Raw genomic sequence first — 25,392 nt, forward strand, 5'->3', positions numbered from 1 at the left:
CACACACACATACTCCATTGAGTCAGGGATACCAGCAGCATCCAAAGTAAAATAAAATCAGATTGCAGCTGTGTTAGTTATGGCAATGTCTCTGCAAAGGTTAGCAACTGCATCAAGGCACCACTCTTTGTGTCTGTGCCTTTCAGTCCTTTTCTGCCTTTGTTTCACTTTCTGGGCCAGTTCACTTCTTCACTCCCTTTCTCCAACCTACTCATCCTCTGCGGCATGTTCCTAAATTTCCCAAATACAAACCCACTTGATTAACTGCAGTATTTTATATGACACAGTTCACACTCCTGCTGTGTGTTCCTGCCATCTTTCCTGTTTCGATCTACACCATTCTTTTTTCAAATCCAGATATTTTAATCTTTTCCCAAAACATTTCATTTGAAACATGAGCTTGAGGTGATTAGAGGTGATTGGATGCAACTAACTGTACTTATAGAAAAACAAATCATGGAGGCTCTCAGACTCAAACATCCCTGATGGAGTCTGGTGCATAAATATTCAGCAGCTTATTTCAGATAAGATATATTTTGTTTATGCCCGAAATTTTGAGAAATTACTGTGTTACAGCAGGCAAAACATTAAAAACACATACTACTAGCTCAATAAAATTGAGTACCACAAAACAAATATGTTGTTTCTCCTTATATGCTCTTATATTCAATATTCTAATCCAGATTCATTTAGATTTTTGCTTACTATGCATGACAGTGAGTTTTTCTTCTTTAATTAAGATGCCAAAGGATATTATAATCTGTGTGTGAATACTCCATGTTATTCTTTGTGGAACATTTAGTGAAATCAACTTTCACCTACTTTATTTTTGATTTCACTACAACAACGAAGCTTGATAAAAACACTAAACAGTGATACATTGTCAAATATACCCCAACATTTTGTGATACTTAATTGGAGGGTGTATTGCTAGCTCTACTTAAACAGGTTTATTGCATTATATATTTTTTATTTGATTAATTTACTTGGATATTAAAGGTCCTTAGTTTTGAAAAATCCACCGTGATTTTTGTTTGTAGCTAAAAAAAATCAACACTGGCAGGCAAAAAAAAAGAAAAAAAGAAAAAATGTCAACACTAGAAGAAATCCAAAAACGTATTTTTATAGCTGTACTTTTTGCACAAATAGCTGAGTTCAAAGGCTTCAAACTGAACAGTCATTTCCGTTCAGTTCAATTCAGCTTTGTTTATATAGCACCAAATCACCTCAAAGTGCTTTATATTGTAAGATAAAGACCCTACAGTAATAGAGAGAAAACCCCAATAATCAAATGACTCCCTATGAGTAAGCACTTTGTTGTCAGTGGGAAGGAAAAACTCCCTTTTAACAGGAAGACACCTGCAGGAGAACCATCCATCTGCTGCAACAGGTTGGAGTGAGCGTGACAAAAGACGCTCTATTGAAGAGAGCCAGATTAAAATTAAGTAATGATTAAATGTAGAGTGGTGTGTAAACACAAAGAGAGTGAGGGAAGAAGAAGCACTCAGTGCATCATGGGAAGCCCCCAGCAACCTAGGCCGTTTGTAGTGCAGACAGGAGGTTAATCTGATCCAATCCTGAATATAAATATTATAAAATAGGAAAGTTTAATCCTAATTACAGTAGAATCCAAACTCGGAGCTGGTTCCATAGACGAGGTTCCGGAAAGATGAAGGCTCTCCCTCCCATACTCCTTTTAAATATCCTAGTAACCACAGGTAAGCCAGCAGTCCAATAGTAAAATGCTATGTTGGAGTTATATGCTACTATTAGGTCTTTAAGATTAGATGGCGCCTGACTGTTCAAGATTTTTTGATTCTAAATTTTAGAACATGGCTCAATAACCTTAGTTTTATCTGAATTCCCTTTGAAACAAGCAAACGTGCAGATCTAACTATAGACTATCAGCCTTCATTCTAATGAGGATTTCTAAATGAGTGCATTTAGGTATTATGACTCTGTCCTTCCAGTTTGCTGCTACCTCCACACTTGCATCTTCTTAAAAAAATGGTATAGCAGTGTCAGACATACCACAGTGCTGATGGAAGTACCTGTTTTAGACTACAGCATGAACACAGTGTGTGTTAGTCCCTTACATCCCTGAGTGTCCTCTCCAGCTGTTGCAACAGATGTTGCCCAGACAAAAATGGAGCACGTTACCCCTGGAAAATATGATAGTACTCTGCATGTCACTGGAGAACAGACAAAAGTTTCAGCTCAGTGATTTGTCTCATGTCAGAGAAGATATTTTAAGTGAAGTTGAATCACATTCACTTTCTCTCATATTGTCACCTTGGTGAGCTCATAAAAACCAGAACAGATCCATTAAATGGCAGGACAAATCTTGACACTTACTTGTGGAGATTCATAAATACCATTCTGGTGCTGCATCATCTAATCCATTTTTCTTCAAAGGGTTTGTGGCCCAGATATATCCCACTTAATGTCTTGAGGATTTATTAGTTATCATCATGAAACCAGGCAAATGTTGACATATTCTAGGGTTTTATGTCTGTGAGCATCTATGTGGACTTCAATCAAATCCAGAAAAGGGATGCACTATAATTGTACTGTGATTTGCAATATTTAAAGTTCAAAGCAGGGTCTCCTTATTATGAAGAAAATATTTATAAATGGAACATTAACTAATATACCTTTCCAGTAACTTAAACGCTCTCTGTGATGTTTCTGTCATCTCTGAAGGGATCTGCATTTTTGGCAAATAGTTTTTAAACTTCCCTTCAAGTCGATTAAAGGGAGCCAATGGCTTCTTGGCATCTTTGACCATCGTGACATTTTGTGATATGAAAAACCTGAAGATTTCATACTGAAGTGGCTGCCATGCTTGGATCCAGATACTTGAGCTGTTGAATGCATGCAGATTAGAAAACACCCATTTACCATTTTATAATCAATCTGAAGACTTAAGAATATCTAAAAAAAATGTATTGTACAAACCAAGAAATGCTTTAAAAGACAAAAACAGAATAAAATGGTGTGTTAAATCTTAATTTAGATACCTGAAGGCATCAACAGGCATTAGCGGATTATTGGTAATTTATGTTGCTGTCTTTGATTTCTTGTTCTTTAATGATTTCTCCAAATTGGCTGTTTGAACTGGTATTATTTCCTTGCCATTCTTTTCATTTTTACTACTCACACTCATACAAATGTCTCAAGTCAGCCAAAAGTCACACAGCTCAGAGTTAATCAATGCTTAGGATGGTTATAGGCTGCAAACACAGAATAACAAGTGAAATGATTTTGACACCATTTACAGAGCCGTGGCTAACCAAACAGTCAAATAACACATGCTTGGATGGAGTATTAGTAATACCGTTTTGCAAATGTGATCCACAATACTAACTTATGCATGTGAACAGTGGTCAGCTGGTCAGATTAGTTAATCACCACCTGACTGGTCAAACCTTACACCAATGACTTTTTATGCTAATGTTTTCACACACAAACACAGAGCATTTCTTTCACTGTTGACCGTAACTGCTTTTTGCCTGAACTTCATCTTGATCTTAAACCAGGTCTTCTTGTTAAAATATAATATTTACCTTATGATAACCATAGTGCCTGCAGTGTGACTGTGTAAGAGTCGTGGTCCCCCAACAAGAATAATACTCACACTAAGTTTACACTAACCGCGTATACCCATTATTATAATCCACTCTTTGTTTTTGTCCCCTGTGCAGGAGCTGGAGGTTGGTCTCCTCTGGTCTCAGACCGATACCAGTGGTTGGAGGTGGACCTGGGGAGGAGAACCCAAATCACTGCTGTTGCCACGCAGGGCCGCTACGGCAGCTCTGATTGGCTCACGGCCTATCTGTTGATGTTCAGTGACACAGGACACAACTGGAGACAACACCGGCAGGAAGACAGCTTAGGGGTAACTCTTCTTCCGGTGGCAGGATTACATAGTAGTGTTGGGTGTGCAACATATTTGTGCAGTCACCTGATGGGAGTATGGATGTCCATGTCAATCCATCATCTTGTTGTAGAAAAGTACATATTTTTTAACTGATCATGACAAGATCATAGATATTTAACAAAAAGTGCACACAAAAAGAAACCCCCCACATGTGTTATATAATACAGATTTTAACAGCTAAAAATACAGTTTGTCCAGGCAGTGACACTATACAATCACACACAGTTGACCTAACTGTCATAGACATTATTTAACATTATCTGTGGGGACTGGTGCTGCCTGCAGCAACATGGCGTGCTCACTAGGAGCCTTTCACTATTTATTAATAATACATGGAACAATGAAAGGAACTTGGGCAGGAGTCTGTTGACGGTGTGGGTCTGCTGTCAGACAGTTTAGCCTGTGCTGACAGGAGGTTGGTGCTGTTATGAGAAAGACCGCCTGGCGTAGAAAAACTCCCAGCTTTGATGCCTGAAAGATGTCCATCACCAGTCTGCAAGCAGGTCGCTGAATGGGCGCTTCCGAGCTCAGCCGCTTTCGATAAGTGTGGCGGCTCTTAAAATGTAAATGTGCAGAAGAAATTGGTGAGAAAGCTCGCTGAGAAAAGCACGCGGTGACTTAAGTACCTAGTGTTGCGGTTGCTTTACGTCTAAATATATTCCCCATTTCTTTTTCTCTCTTTAATTTTTTATTTTTCCAGTGTTGTTTCAATAAAAAAGAGAATACTAGACTGGGAGAATGACTGATCACCAATGAGCAAAGTACAGATGTCAGAATGACAGGCAGCCATGCAAACCTCGGCTGACTGAACAACATTTGATATGTCACGCGTCTCCTCCCTTCTGTGTGGAAGAAAGTGCAGCTTTCACTACAGCAGCAACCCAAAGAAAACTTTTTTTCCCCTCATATCTGACTGGGTACAACTTTTTCACAGTGAAGGATACAAACTCTCCAAAGCCCTTCAAGTCATCACTAAAGAACACACTCCTTGTAGCTTAAAAACATGTTGATTTGACAGTCAGCATGAAAGGCGGTGAATCCACATCAGCTTTTAGAGCACTTTTAAAGCTTCGTATATTAGTCAGGCTTGCTTAGCGTCTCTGTGATGGTGAGAATTTTACTGCAAAAACAGCTGCATCAGTCACAGCTTCTCACTGACTTGTGAGGTAAAGGTAGAGTCTCTACTCAGGTTACTTTCATTTATTTGATGGTTAGAGTCACTAACTACTTCATGGATTAAAAATAGAATAAAATTACATCCCATCATCAAGCAAGTTGCATGTGGAGTCTGACTTTATGATGCCACATGTTTCAAATGTTTTAAAGTGTGATTCAAAAGGAGACTGTGCCTATAGAAAACAAACACAAAAATTACATTAATTAACCTTTTGTCATTCACTCTTACTTTTTTGGATGTTTTCTTGAAGTCCCAATCTGACCATTTGCATTTCACCATTTTTCTTCAAACTTGAGTATGCACTAACTTGTTGTGGGCGGGTCTTCCATCCATGATCATGACCTATCCTTCCCCATCATTCTGCAACAAAGGAGTGGCTAAAGGAGAAGCACATTAAGCTCATGGAGTGGCCCAGCCAGTCTTCAGACTTCAGTCAGCTAGAAAATCTGCAGAGAGAGATGACATTTTCGGTGACATAAAAATCAAATTAGAACTTTCATGTAATGTGTTTTATTTCTAGATTTTTTCACTGATATTCTGTCTCTCTCCATTATGAAACTACCAAAGAGACTGTTCATTCCTTTAGAAGTAAGCAAACTTACAAGTTCAGCAAGTGATCAAAGAATTGTTACCCCCACTGTACAGTATATCTCTGGCTTCAACCCAGATACCAAACAGCAATCTCAAATCCTAAAGAAAGCACATCATGTCAGAAGCATGACCAAGACAATACTTGTCATTAAATTCGACCTTTAAGGAGTTATGCACTATGAAGGCATCCCTCAGCATCCCCAGGATTTCCTGTGCCGCAAACATGCTTCTGGGATGCGATCCAAACATTGCCGGAAAACCAGACCATCATAAGAGGTATATCTGATTTTGGCCCATAGGGTGGCAGGCACAAGAGTTTGGTTGAGATTTAAATGTCAGTGCGTCATTTAGAAGTTTTTTTTAAAGCCCAGTTATGATAATTTACCTCCCTGATAAAGTAAAGAGGAGTAAATGAGGTTAACAAAGCTGGCAACTCTCCTCAGAACTTCCTAAGGAGCAAAAGTCATTAGCATGGCAACAAGTATATTTCAGCAAACACCCTATTTAATTTAAAGTGAATAATCTAGCTTCACTGTGGGCAGCTATGCAGTGAAATTCCTATGTTGACTGACATGTCACTTGAATAACGTGTCTGCCAACATTATTATACGTTCTTTTCTTGTAGCTCCTTTTAATGAAAGACTTTATTGCATAATTGCATAATTCAGTATTTTTATATTGTCTTGGTGGTACCAACTATGCCAGGCACAGTTCCTCTGCGATTCCTTTGTCATGCCCTCTCATCCTCTTCTTCGACTCATTCTCTAGCCATTCCTCTCTCCTTGACTGAAGGCTTGTCAGAGGCTACTCATATTTCAAAAGATGCTCAGGCAAGTAAATGAGATGCTGCTCTCCTCAGCAGGAAACAGAGCCATTTGTTGAGCTTAACGCTCTGCTGGCCAGCCGGCTCAGCCCTTCAAAGCACTGAAGACGGCACTGAGATCACAATTATGCAGTGCCAGAGAAGCCAATTTCTCTCACACAGTTACATCGGTACACCCTCAGCTGAGTTTCTCACACAAACACACAGGTAGCATCACACAAGCGCTCCAGATAGGACACAAGCAAAGGACATGCACAGGAACACATGGACACCTACTCTATACCGTATATGCAGCTTGTTCTTCTTGTTTTCTTCTTACACATATTATTGCAGGTGTTTCTCTGTGTGTGTGAGCCTTGCTGGATTCCCACAGGCAGCTGATTGGGAAAAATAGAAGCTATTAGTCTTTTAAAAAGAGGCTTGCTACGGAGACAGAATAGGTCCAAGTTATTGATCACTGGACAGAGATGAGGGAGAGGGAGAGACATTATCATTACTTAGGATCAATGGCTTCGGTGAGTTCAGAGTTTGAAAATGAAGACGATCTCAGGGCAGAGGAGGTTTGGGAGACTTTTTCTTTCCACTGACAAAGAGATTTGCAGCCCTCGAATATGTAAAACTTTCAATGTATAATGGTCCTATCTAGCTTTTAGTCACCATTATGAACACTTGATGAGAAGCATATCTATCTGCTTTCCTGATAGAGGCATCACCCTTTAGTGTTTGTTATTGCTATTACATCATTATTACATTATTACATTGTTGTTGCAGCAATCAGCTGACTGAGACAGAGTGTAAGAATGAAGAAAACGGTAACTGTAATAAACATGTAACTGTATTGTTGCAGGCTTTTCCAGGTAACAGTAATGCTGACACTGTAGTCCAGTACAAACTGGAGCAGCCGGTCATAGCTCGCTTTCTTCGTTTAATCCCACTGGACTGGAACCCCAGTGGGAGGATTGGCCTCAGACTGGAAATATATGGATGTCGATATAGTAAGTAACTGTGAATTAAGTGTTATGTTATAGCAATTATAAATATATCCAATGTTTATTTTATCATAGAATATTTTGACCTTAAGTAACATATAATTATGTTATCAACAGTTAGTTGGTCTTGATTGCCTGTCTTGAAGTCTTTAATGCCCGACTGGCTTCAACTCATTTTGAATGCTAAAAATGTAAATGTGTTGTGGCATTAAAAGTGTCTTCTTTTAAAATATTACAAATGGCAGTTTTGGCTTGTTATTGTATTACAAGTATTTTGCTAGCAGCTAGTTTTGTATCTTAGAATGTAAAGTCAAACTTTAGTCAATTAATTAAAATCTTGATTTGTTGGATTAAATCTACACAGATTATCTCTATCAAATTTGGATTATGGTGTTTAAATGTGGTGCGGAAAAATAAGAAATGGTCCCTGGAACACCTTGAAAGTTATATTAATCCTGTAGCATTATATACAGAACAAGATTGTTCATTGTTTTTTAGAAAAATAGATTTAAAATACTCCCACACACATAGGCTTTGGTTTGATTTTGCTCTGGTGTGTGATGTGAGTCATGTCATACAAACCTTTTGCAGTCAATTTAGAAACCATTAGTTCTTAGAAAAATAAGCAGTGCTATTCAAACACTAAGCCATGCACTAGAATTATTGGGTGTTGTGTGTGAGATGTACAGAGACCACATGGTTTTAATACAGAGTGCAATACGAATTGAAACAATAGAAATGTACATGCAAATGCCTTCAAGCAATCCAAGCATTTCAAGGCAGCAGCAAGCTTTGCTTCTTTGTAACTGACTTAACTAAATGTCAGCCCTGTTACTTTGTGTTGTACCCTACCTATAATAAAGCTATGGTTTGTAAAACTGTACTTCTGTGACAACAGGGCTTAAATTCAACTAGTGAAGCCTACTGATCAATCGCCATCGCCTCTTTATTTTAAAATATACTAAAGAAGTTTCACAAATCGAACATAGCATTGAACATAGCACCAAAAGGAATGGTCAACTCTGGGCTAAATCATATGGAAAAGTGATGTTAATGGGGTTAAATGTGCTTGCTGAGTAAATAATTTCACCAAGAGATTCAAATCTGTCTAGAAATATCTTACAATTCTGTGAAATTCATGATGTTAGAAAAATGGTGGCAAAGACAGAGTTTGCACAGTTGTGTTAGTATTTGGTGCTAGTATGTTATTTAAAATGAATTGAAATGTAAAGAATAAAACTTTTCCCTCTCCCACTTAATTTTGTTCTGTAGCTTCTAGCGTGGCAAGCTTTGATGGGAGCAGAAGTAGCTTGGTCTACAGACTGAGTGTGAGGGCAAGCTGGACTGTGATGGAGACTATTTCTTTGAAGTTTAAAACCCTGAAGAATTCTGGGACACTGCTCCATGCAGAGGGCCAGCGAGATCACAGCCTCACGCTGGTGCTCGAGAAAGGAAAGCTGCTACTCTACCACCTACAGGGTAGGACACCGGTCTCAAAGATCTACAGACATAAATTAATGCTTTGTTGTGTTTTCTTACATGATAAACATAACCCCAATAATGCTGAATCATTCTGCGAAATTGCAGTTTATAGTGATATTGCCTAATTGGTTGTGCAAGATAAATATATTCACTTTGTTTAAATCAGGTCTTTTATGCATGTGTAGCTTGTCATGCTGAGACACACATTGTTGGAAAGGTGTGACAATGGCACTGCCAGCAGAGATGTAAAACATACATTTTCTATCATTTGAACAGGCAGCGGTACCATCACATATACAGAAAGTCTGTGGTCCCAAAGGACTAGCACTAGCATTAGCTGCCAAGCTCTCTAAGAAGCCTCCTGTGACAACATTAGTTTAAACCCCAGCACGAGTCCTTCTGTTGGCCTTTTCCCCGAGTCTGTGTTGTCCATCTGTTACTGCTGAATGTTTGTAATTTACATATATATATATATGTGTGTGTGTATATAGTGTGACCCCTCAGCTTCCCACTGGATGTACTGATGGTATAAATTTGACCTCTAACCTGTAAGGGTCCTATTAGTGTCCAGAAAGACATAAAAGTGGGTACGCTTTAGGGCAGTCCAACTGATTTAACAAATTACTTGTTAAGATTTACCCTTTTGGGAAAAACCGTACCTGTCAGAGGGACTTTGTCTGCTGTGATGACGTGTGTTTTGATCTTAATAGTGTGCCTGATTGTCATGTTGTCATACTATATAATCAGGGACTATTTTGCACTCCTCAAACAGTTTGCAAGCAACATATTCACACCAACTGAACATGGTAATGTTTTTGGAAGGACCAAATCAGCAGTGATCGACTTCCTGAGGACAATGACTGAAACTCTGTGCTGGAGAGTGAGTGAAACTTCCGATGTTTGAATTGAATTCAATATTTTGGAAGTTCCTTGAGCCAACTGCACTGGCAAACTCTGCAGCTCCACTCATCTGTTCATTTATTTTTCTTTCATTGTTTAGTTCTGCGAGTAAATGTCAGCTAAACACGCAAACTGTACAGCATAATTATGCACTCACTCAGGGTCCAGAGCTTCCAAAATCCCTTCTGTGTATAGCAAATTTAATATCTTGCATGTTTTGTTCCTATAATGAAATGGAACAAGCTTGAAGTCACTCTCAACCCATCTGCTGGTTCACTTGCATGTTTGTCAGAAACAATTTTGGGAAATACCTCTGATTCAATTTTGATGAAACTCAGGGGAATTATGGTTTTTTCTACATATGCCTTTTAGCTCACTACAGTGCTTGTTTGTTTATCCATATGTCTCAAGCTAATTAGAAAGAGTGCTATATGTCCAACTCTGAAAAAGTTGGGATGCTTTGTAAAATGTAAATGAAAACAGAATGCAGTCATTTGAAAATCTCAAAACCCATATTTTATTCACTGTAGAACATAAAACCATATTAATTGTTTTCCAATAAATATTAGCTTATTTTGAATTTCATAGCAACTAATTAAAATAACTGGCAACTGATCAGTAACATGACTGTGCATAAAAAGAGCATCTTAGTAAGGCAGAGTTTCTCATAAGGTAAGATGGGCAGAGGATCACTAATCTGTAAATTGTGTATTTCACAATAATGCTCATCAACATAAAATTGGCTATGAATATGTCATCATGTACAGTACATAACATCATAAAAATATTCAAAAAATCTGGAGAAATCTCTGTGTGCAAAGGAAAGGACACAAAATCAATATTGGATGCATGTGATCTTTGGGGCTTCTAGGGCACCATATTAAAAACAGGCATGATATTGTTATGGAAATCACTGCACAGCTTGGGAAGACTTCCAAAATTCATTGTCTCTGAACACTGGTTACTGTGCTGTCCACAGGTACAGGTTAAAGCTTTATCATTCAAAGAAGAAGCCACTGCCTGAACAGTAGTGATGGGTCGTTCGCGAACGAAATGGCTCTCTTTGACATGAACGACGCGAGCCGGCTCCTTATCGCGAGCCGTCACGTGGGTTTTTTTTCTTCTTTCTCTCACCCTCTCTCTCGCACTTTTTTTCCGCTTCACTCTGCACGCGAGCCTTGTGCTTTACGCTAGGCAGAGGGGGGAGGGGCGGGAGGTACACTCAGTAGCACAGGAACAGAGCCAGAGGGAGAGAGAGAGAAAGAGAGCCAGGGACAACAACGTCACATTAGAAAAGTATAGTAATCATCCACAACTATTTTCGGTTGCAGATGATAAAGGATTCAGAAAGTTTATTCATGCGGGCCCATATGACAGAGAATATGCATGTTCTTTTTGTTTTCATATTATAATTTATATTTAATTGTGTTGTGGTTTGCAGTGTTTTGTGTTGTTTTCACTTTAAATTTGTAAAAGGAAACAGCTGAAAATTTAAATAGTTAAAAGTTGAAATGTGAATAGTTGATTTTTGTATTATATGATTTATTTATTACATTTTATGTGGAGTGAATAAATAAAAGTATATTTACGGTGGCCCCTAGAGACAAAGCACATACAAACTTCAAATCACGTACAAACTCTGAAGCATGTACAAACTCCAAAACACGTAAAAACACGTACAAACTCCAAAACACGTAAAAACTCCAAAACACGTAAAAACATGTACAAACTCCGAAGCACATAAAAACTCAGAAGCACGTAAAAACTCAAAACATGTACAAAAGACAACAGAAGTGCTCCAGGATGCTGGGCGCAGTGTTGAGCTTTTGTTATCTTGTGGCTACACAAGCCAGCAAGTACCAACGACCAGATTTGGTGTGTGATAGTAACAGGTAAATGAACTTTTTTTTAAATTATTTGAATATATATGAGTGCCTGTGTATAAATACACAAACAATACACACATGCTTTCAATTGTGTAATTTAAGTGATCTAGTAGCTCTGCTTTGGAAGTTTAGTTCATGCTAGAAATGTGTTTTGGAGATTGTACATGTTTTGTCTCTAGGGGCCACCGCATATATTTATATATAAACATATATAAATAAAACCACTTCTTTTACATTAGTAATTCCTTTTGTGCATAATTTTATATTATTGTTAATAATAAATTAAATAAAGCAACAAAACAACCTGAAGAGCCGGTTCGGAGCCTCTTTTTAGTGAGCAGAACCGAAAGAGCCGGATCTCTAAAAAGAGCCGGAAATCCCATCACTACTGAACAGTATCCAGAAAGGTCCCCAATCTCTCTGGGCCAAAGCTGAATTAAAATGCACACATGCTACTATCCCATCCAGACAATACCTTTTCAGGGAAACTCTTGCACATTTCAGCAGGATTCCTAAACCTCACACTGCATCTATTACAGCAGCACGGCTTCATAATGGAAGTCTGGGAGCTAACCTGATCTGTAGTCCAGACCTTTCACGAACTGAAAACATCTGATACATCACGAAACAAACAAACGAACAAACAAAAAAAATGCCACGAAGAACATCCAGGACTTTTGAGCAGCTGGAACCCTCTATCAGACAAGATTAGGACAACATTCCTCTCACAGGAATCCAGCAGTCAGTCTCCTGCGTTTCCAGATGTTGTTAGAAGAACACGGCATCCTACACAGTGGGAAACATGGCCCTTTCCCAACTTTTTTAACGTGTTGTTCAAAATGAAGAAATACTTTTTTTTAAAAAGGATACTTAATCTATTGTGATTAAAATATGGGTTTGTGACATTTGCAAATCAATTCTTTATTTACATTTGTTTACACAGCGTCCCTACTGTTGTTATCTGGATTTGTACATATCTGGCAGATACAGTCAATCAGAATGTTGGTGATTGACTGTCAAGAAGGAACTTGTGTTTAGCTTTGTTCTTTTCTTGTCTTGTTTGTCTCACTGATTCTTAGCTATTTCCAGACTCTTCGCCTCTATCTAGTGGGGGGTCTCACTTTCTGGCCGTTTCTCTCCCAGCTTGACATCCTCATCTCTCTCTTTTAATCTATAATATATGATGGATGCTATAAACATGTGTCAAGGATGAACACTGTGGAGCACAGTGGGTTAGCATAACATAACCCACTGCCTGTGTGGAAGCTAATGAAGGTAAAATGTTGTGATGACCATGAAGCTACAGACACAGGACTCAAAAGCACAACTTAGAGAGATAGAATTAAAAGTAAAAAAATAATAAAATAAAATAAACACTCTTCACTTTAACAAAAAAGTTTGGTAATCACTCAGCTGCTGACAGGGACCAGGCCATGGCAGTACAGGGAATCTGGGAAGTCAAATTGCCTAAAAATGTACACTGGGAACTAGAGGCTGGAGCACACAATACAGTCTGGCACAGAAAGAGAGGTACAGCCATATTAAATAAACTCTGGGAATGGCACAATGAGGCACAGATGACACTCATGATGGTGGAGATGACACAACACTGAAGTGCCTAAAACACGTGTATTAAAATAAAATAGGAAACCATGATGAATGACAGGAAAATAGAAAACACGACCCAAGGTGCAAGGCGAGACATCGTGTGTGCGTATCTGGCGTAAACAAGGTTAAACCTGAGGTGCTGTTGGACTGCCAGCCTGTCGTATTATCACCATATGGCAAAGCTCTCATCAACCGTGCCATCTGGCTGCTGGAGTACTCTGCCGCTCTGCTCATCAGCCAGGCCTTCCTTTCAGTTACAGCTGAAATTAAAAGTGCAGCTTCCTGAGAATATATCACTTTCCCTCAGAAAACCATATTTTGTGGTCCTAAATGAAGTTATATTCCAAAAGTGAAACTGCAGATAATTAATCATAGAAATTAGTTTTATGTGTTTATTTATTTATTTCTGTGATGTAAGATTGTGTGGTTATATTTATAACAAAGGAATAATTTGATCTAAAGTTAAACTTTCTTTGATGTAGAAATAAATGGACAAATAAATAAATAAATAAAAAGCACCACTTAGTCACTGTACTTTTCATTAATCACAGTATTCTCTTATCCCAAAACAGGGGACATGCAGTATAGTTGAAATTTTGCAGACTAGTTGTTTGGTTGCTGAAAAACTGAGTGAGACTCGGTACCTGCTCTTTGTGTGGGTGAAAGGAGAATTCAAAGAAAGATTAGGTTAGAGCATTGATGAACTAATGGTAGCACACACCAGAAGTCAAGTAGGAGTATGATGCAACAGAGAGCATCCGGTTGTTAGAACTAATAATCGATCAAAACCTTCTTAGATGCACTATAAGCACCGAATTTCCCACAATTCCTGCCATGTTTTGATTTGTGGAAAACTGAATATTTTGACCATCACTATAAGCAGAGCTGAGTTTGCTCCATGCATATATTGCTTGAAGATTGTCCACCAGATTGGATGTGATACGAAATATGTGCTCTATGGAGAAATAAGTCCTCCAAACTGGTTGGCAAGTGGTTCCTTGGGTTTATGACAGTTCCTGGTGAAATCAGATGCAAAGAGGTTGCTGTGCAAAAAAACATCCTTACAGTTGCTTTGGCCATTAACAGGTTGCCATGGATGCCTGTAGTTTGCATGGAAGACACAGACTTGTCTGCAAACACTACCTTCAAAGTAAAAGTGTGCTTCAATGGCGCTGCAATGGCTCAACTTTTACTTTGAAGGCTAACAATTTCAGTTTTCTAGCTGTGTTGCATTTTCCACAGTTTCACTGTAACTTGGAAAACACATGTCAACTAGTCAGTTTCTTTCATGCATACTACAAGTGACACGTAGCAGTCTGCCAGCAACCAAAGCCAGGTATTTGCAGGTAGGAAATATATGTTTTGCTTTAGTGCACAGTAGCTGCCAGGAGGGGGCACTGAGTGTCACTAGGCCTGAGAGATGGGGCTTTATTAAACTTACCCTACAGGGGCACATGTACGAAATGACAGACAAGTCAACATCATATGTTTAGTGATCATATGACAACAAAACCTGAATACAATACATGCTGTACCATTCAGTTCACGTTTCACAATTGTCAGACTTCCTGCATCATCCATTTACTTAACCATAATTAAAAGCATTTCAAGAGAAGACATAATTCAACTGCATTTTAGTGTTATATTAATGTTTGAACAAGGGACCTTTGCCATGCAGGCACACACACACACACACACACACACACACACACACACACACACACACAGGCTGAAAATCCCAGATTCCCTCAGCTATTTTTCTAAGATTTTGTGAAAGCCTAAATTTGCTGTTTCCAACTCCAGGCCTCTCTCTGCTTCTTTACATCCCCTCACCCTAGTCTCACCCTCCCCTTTCTGCATTCTTGAAATAAAAAGCAGAATATTGTCCAATTCCCATTATGACTGGGTGGAAGCAGTTTATTTCCCTGGTGGTATTGTCTAGTATATGTCAGCTGGAAAGAGGCGTCATCTGCAAAAGCTGTCAGTCTGACATCAGCTCCCTGAGTGACGCCTGTCACATCCCTGCTAGACTCAGTCCGATAGTCAGCAAAGTGCTCAAAGAACTTGGCTGGGAACGACAGTAAACACAGGATTGTTGTTGTAACGGTGCAGAGATTATATTGAGCTAAGTTGCGATTATCCTAAAAATCGTACTTTGCCTCAGTCACAGCACTGACACTGCACGCTCTCTTTATTGCCCTGCCTCTCTGTCAATCCCCACCCTATCGTTTTTTTGCTATTGAAAAAAATCTTCATGTTTATTTATCAAAGCCTTTTTCATATGTGATCCAAATTCTGCCTCTGCTAGTTCTTTTTTCAGATTGAATTATTTACCTTTAGCAATTGCATGGTATTCATCTTTTGTCTTCTTCCTCCCTCCGAATCTCTAAGGAGCTTGGAGTCTACAGACAGTGTAATTTAGATCAATAGCTTGGAGCATCCACCCTGAGCCACAGCATGCTCCTCCACAGTCAGCTGTTGGAAGACAAGAGAAGATCAAACTAACAGAGCTAATAGATAATAGCAGAAGGTTTAGATGCATTATCTAAACACTGAAGAATGTGAGAGACTCTCTGAAGCTTTTCACAGTTATCTCTCCCTGTTGCCGGCCTGATCCTGTCAGTCCCGGTCCTCTCTTTAACGGTGATTCATGTCACTTCACGAGAACAGCAAGCTGGCTGAGACAGAGAGGTGGCTGTGAACACTGTGAACTGGGTAAATGTATAGCTTATAAGGTTGCAAGTGTTTTCATTAATTAGTGAGCAACATCCATTAGCATAAGTACACGTCTGAATGGAAACACAAAGACAGGAATAACAGACAGAGCAATAGACAGTGACCAAGGAGACAGACAGTCAAACAAACACATGCAGTGAGACACTTAGACCCTCTCTGTGTGCCTGTGGCTGTCCAAGCAGTTGGAATAAATTGACTGGCTCATTAAGATTTATGTCCGCTATCCAAAACCATCTCATTTCCTCTATGCTTTACATTTATCAAAATGTCAGTTTGCTGTAATGTAGCCTGCTGCTTCATAATTCACTTCAATTCTGAACTGCCATTGGAAAGCTGTAATACACAGCAGTAAATGCGCTGAGGGCTCCAGTGCCTTTTGGACAAATGGTGTTAAGTATCACTGACGAAATTAGGATGGCATCAGAGATCCATGCAGGGCAGGCTGCATGTTAAGTGAAAGGCTTTCTTGTCTCCGTATTCTCAGCAGTGAGGACATGCTGTGTTCACTGTCTGGTCTCTGGCATACTAAATGGAATATTTCAGGGTTTACAGTAGCACGACTTTGCCACAATCAGCATTTTGCTCATTGTACAGAGCAGCAAAAGCTACAACTAGATCTTCCCCCCAGGCATCTGAACAGCGCCGCTGAAATGAGATGAATGTCTTTGGACAAAGTGTGCCAATTGGCAGAGAAAATAGAAGACAATGAACTGCGGTGATTGCTGTTGCATTTGCTTACTCAATTCCACTTTGTCTACAGCGATTTACTCGTTTTGTATGCTGCCTCCCAAGAGTCCCAGAGGAGCCAGAAAATGGAAAGAAACCTCTTACTGCACTCCCCTGCTGTATGATAGGTTTCTTACTACTGAATTTTTTGGTGCGGTAAAAATAAAGAATGCATCTTTAAAATAGAATTTAAAACAATTAAAAAAAACCCCTCATAGTTCATTGTTTAAAGGCAAATGTAAAAATGTAAATGACTGCCGTCTTGTTTGCCTTTGAAGACACTGGGAAGTGAAAGAGATTTGTGGCAGAAAAAAAGGAGAACAAATGGAGGACTCTTTCTAAATATTAATTTACTGTGGATGGTAAATATTGCTATAACTTCTTGCCTTTCACACTTACTATAGGACTGATTTGGTTCATTTAAATTTATGGTAAGCTAAAATGAATGTTTCAAAAGAAGACATACTTTGTCTAGAGAGACAAAGTATGTCTCTGACAAAGAATTCAAAAAAGAATAGGAATAGCATCTTTGGGGTATAAATGCCAACCTATGCTATAATTATCTACTACTCTGTGTCTACAAGGGACTATCTAGCACTTTGATCTTGATGTTGTTGCTTTCATGTTTTCTGTTTAGTAGGTTTTTAAAAAAACAGTTAAACACTTTTATGTTCCCCTCAGGATCTTAGTGATCTCTTAATTGAGGTTTTTTGTAAACAAATGCAAGTTGTTGCCAGTGTGGTAAAGAGTTTTACCTTTAGACTGTACATTAAAATGGACATAGCCACTTTGACATCATCTATACGTTTGATACTTAATTCTCTCTGACAGCAAATGGGACGCCAATTTGTGCTATTGAAAAAGATACTGTATTTACTGGAAAAACTGAAGTATTTTGGTAAAACATCTTGATGCATTCTCAATCATCCAGGTAAGTAAATCTCCAAAAGTTGATTCTGTTTATCTGGACGTAGTGTTTTCAGTGCGAGAAACGTTTCGTCACTCATCGTTTCTCGCACTGAAAACACTACGTCCAGATGAACAGAATCATATTTTGATAAAAAATAACACAAATTGTCATTCAAAACAGCCACAGCCATTAATTATATATAATATAACCAGATTATATAACCCTAATATAAATAGGTGGGTAATAACTTATAAAAATGTATCCCATGTTGTTTTCAAGACAAGATAACAAGAGAAAAGAACAGACCCAAAACATGTTGTATCTTGATATAACCAAGGCCGTTTATGCAATACTCAATTCATTTTGGATTTTTCATAGAGGGTACTGCATCTGCAATTTTGTTGTGCAACCTTGTGTAGAATAATGATAATTAAATTAATCTTAATCTTTTTCAAAGCCATTGATCTGTGAAATGGTTTGACACCATTGGTCAGACTGTGTGTCCTACCATTCTCATACACAAAGATGCAAATACATGAAATAAACAAATCTGAAACCCACTCATAGTCAAATTCTTGCCATGGATGTCTTGCTCCTTTTCTTTCTGTATGGTATGAAATTCCTCGTAACTGTGACTAAAACTAAGAATTGGTTTTGAGAATGTGTGTTAGCTTTGCAGTGAAGTTGTATTTTAAATGCTGGCACGGTTACGGTTCTCTTAAATTGAACCTTCTTTCTCTCAGCTTCCTATTAAACTTGCAGGCAAGGAGAAGAGGAATAAGGGAATCAAGACTGACAGAGAGTCAGAAAGAGATTCATTAATGGAAGTGAAGTGTTTCTATTATTGTTTTCTCTTAAACTACTTGTTTATCCTCAGCGTAAGTACTGGATGCAAGAGGAAGACAGGCTTCTGTCGATGGAACTAGGCTAGCTGTTTCCCATGTTCCTATCTCTGCGCTAAACTAAGCTAAGGTAGTTGTGTCCTGATCAAAGCTCCATTGTTGAAGCCCCTGAAAAGTTGGTTTCAGACTGGAAGTAAGTTTGGATACTATTTAACATTAATCACGATCTCAGTTAAACTTAAGAGCATTGTGTAGCCACTTATTTGTTTAGCATTGAATACTCACTTAAATGTTTGTGTAATCACAAACTGTGTTATAAAAGATAGAGACACTGATCACTTATTGGTTTGTGAATTTTAATACTGTTTTCCTCGATTTGGCTATTTTTGGCTATTTTAGTCAGTCCTGCATTTTTTAGGAGGTAGGGATATATTTGGAGAAGCTGGAACGTTTACTCATCAGCTAACATTAGCTAGCTTCATTAGCAAGGTGCCTCTTTAGGCTACAGTATGAGCAGAACACACAGGCGACTTAGTGCTAACGTATTAATAAAGTCATACTAGCATAACCAAACTGAATTACAATACATTTAACCATAGCACTGTAACATGAGATAGCTAACAGCCTGTGTGTACTTTTAATCCACTTTTGGTTCGTATAAAAAATACTGATGAGATTTATTTACGTACATTTATTTATTTATTTTTTTTGCTTATTTCCATTGCAAAATTGAGCATTTTAGCACAGGAAATAAATAGAAGCAACTAGCTTTGAGGAACTATCCTCAAGTTGCCTCTAGACTACCTGCAGTTTTTGTGACTTCCATGTTAGATTTATCTTTCAGATTTTAATTTTAATTTGATTTAATTTGATTGTTAGTAGTGGGAAAACTGTCGTTGGACCTTTGATTCATAGCTAGAGCACAATACTAAACAGAGGTGGGACCAAGTCATTGTTTTGCAAGTCTCAAGTAAGTCTCAAGTCTTTATCCTCAAGTCTCAAGTCAAGTCTCAAGTAATGTCAGGCAAGTCAGAGTCAAGTCTCAAGTCACTGGTGTAAAAGTCCGAGTCAAGTCACAAGTCTGAAACTTTGAATTTCAAGTCCTTTCGAGTCTTTAAAAAAAAACGAAAAAAGAATGTTGCAGTTATGCTAAATGTAAATATTAGACCATGTAATTTTTAAATCTGTGTTTTTCTCAACACATGACAAAATAGTGAACTTAGAAAATATACACAAATTGTGAAATTGCACCTCTTTAAAATGCAGCTCAATTAAACCTAGCTCCAAGAATAATTTTCACCGACAGTTCTGAGATAAGCTGCATGTTATTCTTGGATGCGGTTGTAGGACCGGCTTTAAAATCGCATGACAAAAATATCATACACATTAAAAAAAACTGCATCACCAACGTAGCCTGGACAACATTTGCTAGTTAGATGAAGTCAGCTATCTCATTGTAGCATATTTATATGCATATTTATAATTATACGGTTCTTGGAGTGAGTGCACACACTCATGAAGTTTAGTAACTTCAGGTCACTGCAACAAGCCCAGGTACAGTTTACCGACGGATGGGTGCAGGACCTTGAAATGCACCGTGTAGAACGAAAGACCATCGTACATATCATAAGTTTACCAGTCTCACAAATCGTCGTCATAAATACACATTCGTTAACCGTTTATTAATAGGACCTTTGAGCTCAACGGTAATTAATTAGTAGTGGAAATAATTTCTGGTACCCATCACAGAAATGTAGCAGTGACAATAATATTGTATGCTGTAATCGTACTGGGCAATTAGTGATACAAAAAACCTGTTTTATCCTGTGAATAAAAGTATATGTTTTTGTCAATGTACCATAATAACAGAAGCGAAACGCAATATTGTGTCAGGACAATTTACTATTTATGCACAATAAATAAAGGAGCATAGCGCGACAATTTCTGTTCAGCGCCAGACTTGCTTGTAACCTATATCACTAATTATGTTATGAAAATGACGTATTAACTACTAAAAAACACTGACCTTCGTGTAAATGCTTGGAGCAGACTAACCTGTGAGCTGGAGTGTTCTGGGACGTTATATTTGATCTTTGAATGGCTGCAATCCAGGCCATCCGTCGCCTCTTTGTTACTTCGGAAACATGGCTCGAACAATTTCTCTTCAACGACGTAATCCGATAACAACCGATCTCTTTACCCGTCGGCTTCCCGTGGCTGTCATGCGACCGGCTATTGCAGTTAATAATACAACAGCTTCTTGACATTTTTGTGTTTCTTTTTATCGCTGTATAACTGATTTTAATTGAAAGCCTGCGTGCGCTAGTACCGCTTGCCACGAGTTCCCAGAATCCTTTGCGGTTCTACCCGTGAATGACGTCACATTTTCAATCTCTATATAATATGCATGTTAAATTTTATATTTGGGGTAAAATATCAAGTCTTTTCAAGTAAACCGGTTCAAGTCCAATTCAAGTCCCAAGTCATTGGTGTAAAAGTCCAAGTCAAGTCACAAGTCTTAGAACATTTTTTCAAGTCAAGTCTAAAGTCATAAAATTAATGACTCGAGTCTGACTCGAGTCCAAGTCATGTGACTCGAGTCCACACCTCTGATACTAAAGACAATTTAGGATAAGTCTAATATATCTGTGTAACATTGCCAATATAGAAAAAAATGAAGTCACTGATGCAAACTTTGAATGCAGCGTACTCCCTTGTTGAAACCTGAAACTGATACCCACAGTTTGATCTATTCAGCAAGTTGATCGCTGACAGTTATTTTAGATTGGAGAAACTACTTGGTTTATGATAGTAGTGGTTAAAAACCTCAAACTGATTTGGGGAGCAGGCTTCAGATTTTTTGTAAGGTTTCTTCTTTCTAACTCCCAGCCACCAATTTTCCAGCATTTACCAGCCTTTTGCGTAGCTCTACCTCAGACCCCTAAACACACAATGAGGAGTTGGAATTCTGTAATTTGAACTGTCTTTCTATCTGGAAGAAAACACCTTTCATAATTAATGACTTGGCTTATATCTCTCATTTTGTTGTAGCTCATTCTGTCAGCAGAACCTCGTTTCCTAACCAACACATTGGAGGACCCAGAGATAAATCCACCTATCAGACCTACTGGTGTTGGGTCTGTCATTAATTATGTCCTGGTATCATTTTGTAGCATCATCATTTCTCGTACTCTGTCCTCCTCCCTCTCAGCATACAGAAATGTGCTCTATAATGAAAGAGGGTGACCTCAGTGACCTGCTTCTTGTTTTGAAACAGAGATTAAAAAATATCCCACTGATGCAGCAATCTTTCCGTGGCGCTTTTTGTTTTGATAGATTGAACACAATCCCTTCCTATAGGTGTTTTGCTGGGAAAAAACACTGACTATTTTCTTTACAGATGTTTGTCCTTGTTAAAAATGTTTTATGGATGTTCTTCTTCAAGTGCGTTGGAGGTAATAAACTTCAGGAAAAAAAAAATCAAAGATCCTCAGCAGGAGATGCATAATGGGATTTCTGCGTTGGCCGGGGATGTTGCTCTTCTCTGAAATGTACCATGGCACCGACATGACAACTTTTCTCCCGCTCTTCTCTCCCTCTGTGTTGCAGGTGTGAGTTCATCCTCTGGTGGTCAACTTCTCGTTTCCCTGGGCAGTCTGCTTGATGACCAGCACTGGCACCATGTAAAGCTGGAGCGGCTCAGCACTCACCTAAACCTGACCGTAGATAAAAATACACTGCAGGTTCAAATACCGGCTGATCTCAGCCACTGGCACATTCACACGGTGAGAGGAAACACACAGACACACACACACACACACACATTCTGAAGCAAACGTGTCAAAAGCGCATCCACTCCTGCAGAAATATTCATTTGTTCAGCAGCGTGAGTGAGTTAGAGTGAGAATAAATCAGACAGGACGTTCAAGTCATATTAGTTCTTCTAGTGAATGAAAAGGCAGAAGGTGGGCAGCTTTCTGTGCCAACTAGCTTGAGAGGGTTATTCAAAGGGGCTATTCAGTGCATAATTTAACTGTGTGAGTGTACTGAGGCAATGAAGAGGTGTTTTTGAGCTTATTTTTCTGCGTTAAAAGGCAGCGTACTCTGTGAATGAACCTCTTACAGCAACCTTGATGTCATTCAGAGGGAGAAGGTAATATTATTATAGCGTGTTTTGAAATTACTGTGCAGCTGACGGTGGCGGCTGTCCAGAGCCACGGACTGCAGAAACCCATCCTGTCCAACAGGAACTTTCATGGCTGCCTTGAGAACCTGCTGTACAGCGACATCAACCTGATAGACCTGGCCAAACACGGCAGTTCACAGGTCGCGATAGTGGTGAGTCATTATATTTCAGCATTTTATGAATTAATTTTACCACAAGCACTAAAAGTAATAGTGTGGTACAATTTTTCCTACTAATTGCTTGTCACTCATGATGCCGAACTAAAGCTGTAATGTTATTAATTTAAGTGTTGCAGCCGACAGCTCTTTGCATACACGCAGTTTCAAAAAGTTTAGTAGAAAAAGAGCAAAAGTTTTTGTGGAGTCTAGGATTGAGAATGACTGCTATATGTCACCGTGTAGTAACTCCTTTCTTTTACACAAAGCTTTCATTGTTAAATATGTAAAAAAAAACAAAAAAAAAAACATGGCCTCATCTTAGTGTGCGTAAAGGAGAAAAGCTGAGTCCAAGTCCAAAGCCAGCTCAAAGACATCTGTTCTTTCAGTACAATATTCATTGTTGTGTTGGGGTTCACTTGGCAGTTCATCTTCATGCATCTCTGCTTGTGTAGGGTGTATGGCACATTCATCTGTCGTTTAGCAGCAAGTGCCTTGACTGCCTCCACAATCCATTTGTAATATCTGTAAAGTATTCTAAATATTTTATTTCAGCTTTTTGTTTTGTTTTTGCAAGAACTGCAATGTTGAGTCCTATATGACATTTCAAACCTACGAGAAAAGAAGAGATTTTTGAGCATACGTTGAAATTGCTTCATTTTTGTGTACTAAGTAGTATTTTCAAAATGCATCTTCAGGAATCACTTCTTTTCTAATAGGATTGTAATGTCATGAAGGACTCAGCATTGCAGTTCTTGCAAAAACTAAACATTCAATATTAGTCCTGAGTCCAGTGACTCCACCATCTAGTCGAAGCCTTTCTGTGTGGAGTTTGCACGTTCTCCACATGACACTGTCGATTCTCTCCAGATACTCTGGCTTCTTCCCACAATCCAAAGACATGCATTTAGTGGGATTCGATTATTAGTGATAGTAAATGTCGCACAGGTGTGAATGTGGTTGTCCATCTTTCTGTGTTAGCCCTGCATCATATTGGTGACCTGTCCAGGGTGTACCCAGCCTTCCACCCTGTGGTGCCCGGGATAGGCTCTAGCCGTCCCCTATGACCCTGAGGATAAGCAAAAGTGAATGGGTGGATGGATAATTATTGTTGTATTGTTTTACACTTTCTTCTTACTCTAAATTGTGTTTGGTGATGATCCACTTTGTGTGTTATTTGTAAGAATGCGTTAACATCTATCATTATTGCATCTCTAGTGAATAATTTACTGGGCCATTGCATCGATTGAACCAATGTGCAGAAGTTAAATGTACTTCATTAATTCACATAATTCACTTATCAGCTACACAGTAGCAGTCAGCACTGGTTAGCTATTGGAACGGCTGCTGTGCTTTGCATGTACTGTTTTTGCAGCTAGTAATGGTCTTTATGTGGATTTTGTGTGCACGCTCCCTGCCATTCTATGTTTTCTATTGGTCATGCAAATGTCACACCATGTCACCAGCAAGTGCTCACCAACCAGGAAAATAATAAATTTCAGAGCACAGCGGTGCCATTGAAGCGTTGTATGTGAAGGGCACTTTAGCAAGGTAATCGGGCAAATTTAAGAGTTTATGTTTGATTTGTTTTTGGGAAGTTTTAAAAAGTTTTTACAAAAGTCAGCCACAGCCCTATATCTAGGGTTTAATATGGATATGAGGGGTAGCATCACTGCATCAGAGTTGTTTTTCCACCACTCTGATTATTTATAGGTCAGTCTGGCTGATCCTATTTTCATCCACCAGTAGACTGCACCTCTAGAAAATTAGGGGAAAAAAATCCATGCACATCATCTCCACCTTGTTGAGCTGTTACAGAGCCAAAAAATGTGACATAGACATCTTCCACATATCGCTTTGGTCTTCCATGTGTTATTTATAAAAGATTTATTCATCAGTTGTTTGTCCTATGTAAGACGTGGATGTGATCGTATATTATTGTCAGTGATCGTGGTCATGTGACCTAACACAGGTGATTAAAGATGGGAAGGTATGCTTGAAACATCACAAAGTACTAAATGCTTTAAATAAAGAAATTGGGGTTCTGCAGTGTGCCAATCGTTCATTTTTTTCCCTTTGAAAATCAAACATTAGCTGCAAGTTCAAAGCAACTTTCAGTTTATGTATTTGTAGCTTAAGAACAAGTGACATTTTTATAGTAAATAAAAAGTCTTCTGTAAAAAAAAATCATTTAATAGAAAAATGGTGTTTTATTATAGTGATGATAGCATTTTCTAGTAAAGCTGTGTTATCCTTCTGTCAAGGCTGTCAATTTATTATGATAGTAATTAATTATTTAGCATTTATCATTCTTCTGTTAGAGTACTTCCGTGATGAAAGTTTGAACAAGCTGTGAACTTTTATTCCCTACGACAGACTTTTAGTGACTTTTCCCCCAGCCTTCCTCTTTGCCTTTTCTGCATCGTGGTAATTATTATGCT

At 38.6% G+C, this 25,392-nt stretch overlaps 1 protein-coding gene across 1 annotated transcript in view; it reads left to right on the forward strand.

Moving 5' to 3' along the window:
• LOC102304759 (contactin-associated protein-like 4) overlaps positions 1-25,392 on the forward strand; it is a 116,316-nt gene that overhangs the window by 42,918 nt on the left and 48,006 nt on the right. The window contains exons 3-7 of the mRNA XM_005923886.3: positions 3,705-3,898; positions 7,379-7,526; positions 8,793-8,999; positions 22,220-22,395; positions 22,802-22,948. Coding sequence (XP_005923948.1) covers positions 3,705-3,898; positions 7,379-7,526; positions 8,793-8,999; positions 22,220-22,395; positions 22,802-22,948 — 872 coding nt within the window. The remainder of the gene's footprint in view (positions 1-3,704; positions 3,899-7,378; positions 7,527-8,792; positions 9,000-22,219; positions 22,396-22,801; positions 22,949-25,392) is intronic.

Source organism: Haplochromis burtoni, unplaced genomic scaffold (genome assembly GCF_018398535.1).
Source record: "Haplochromis burtoni strain Fernald_Lab_line unplaced genomic scaffold, NCSU_Asbu1 Contig_53, whole genome shotgun sequence".
In the NCBI taxonomy this organism is placed as follows: Eukaryota; Metazoa; Chordata; class Actinopteri; order Cichliformes; family Cichlidae; genus Haplochromis; species Haplochromis burtoni.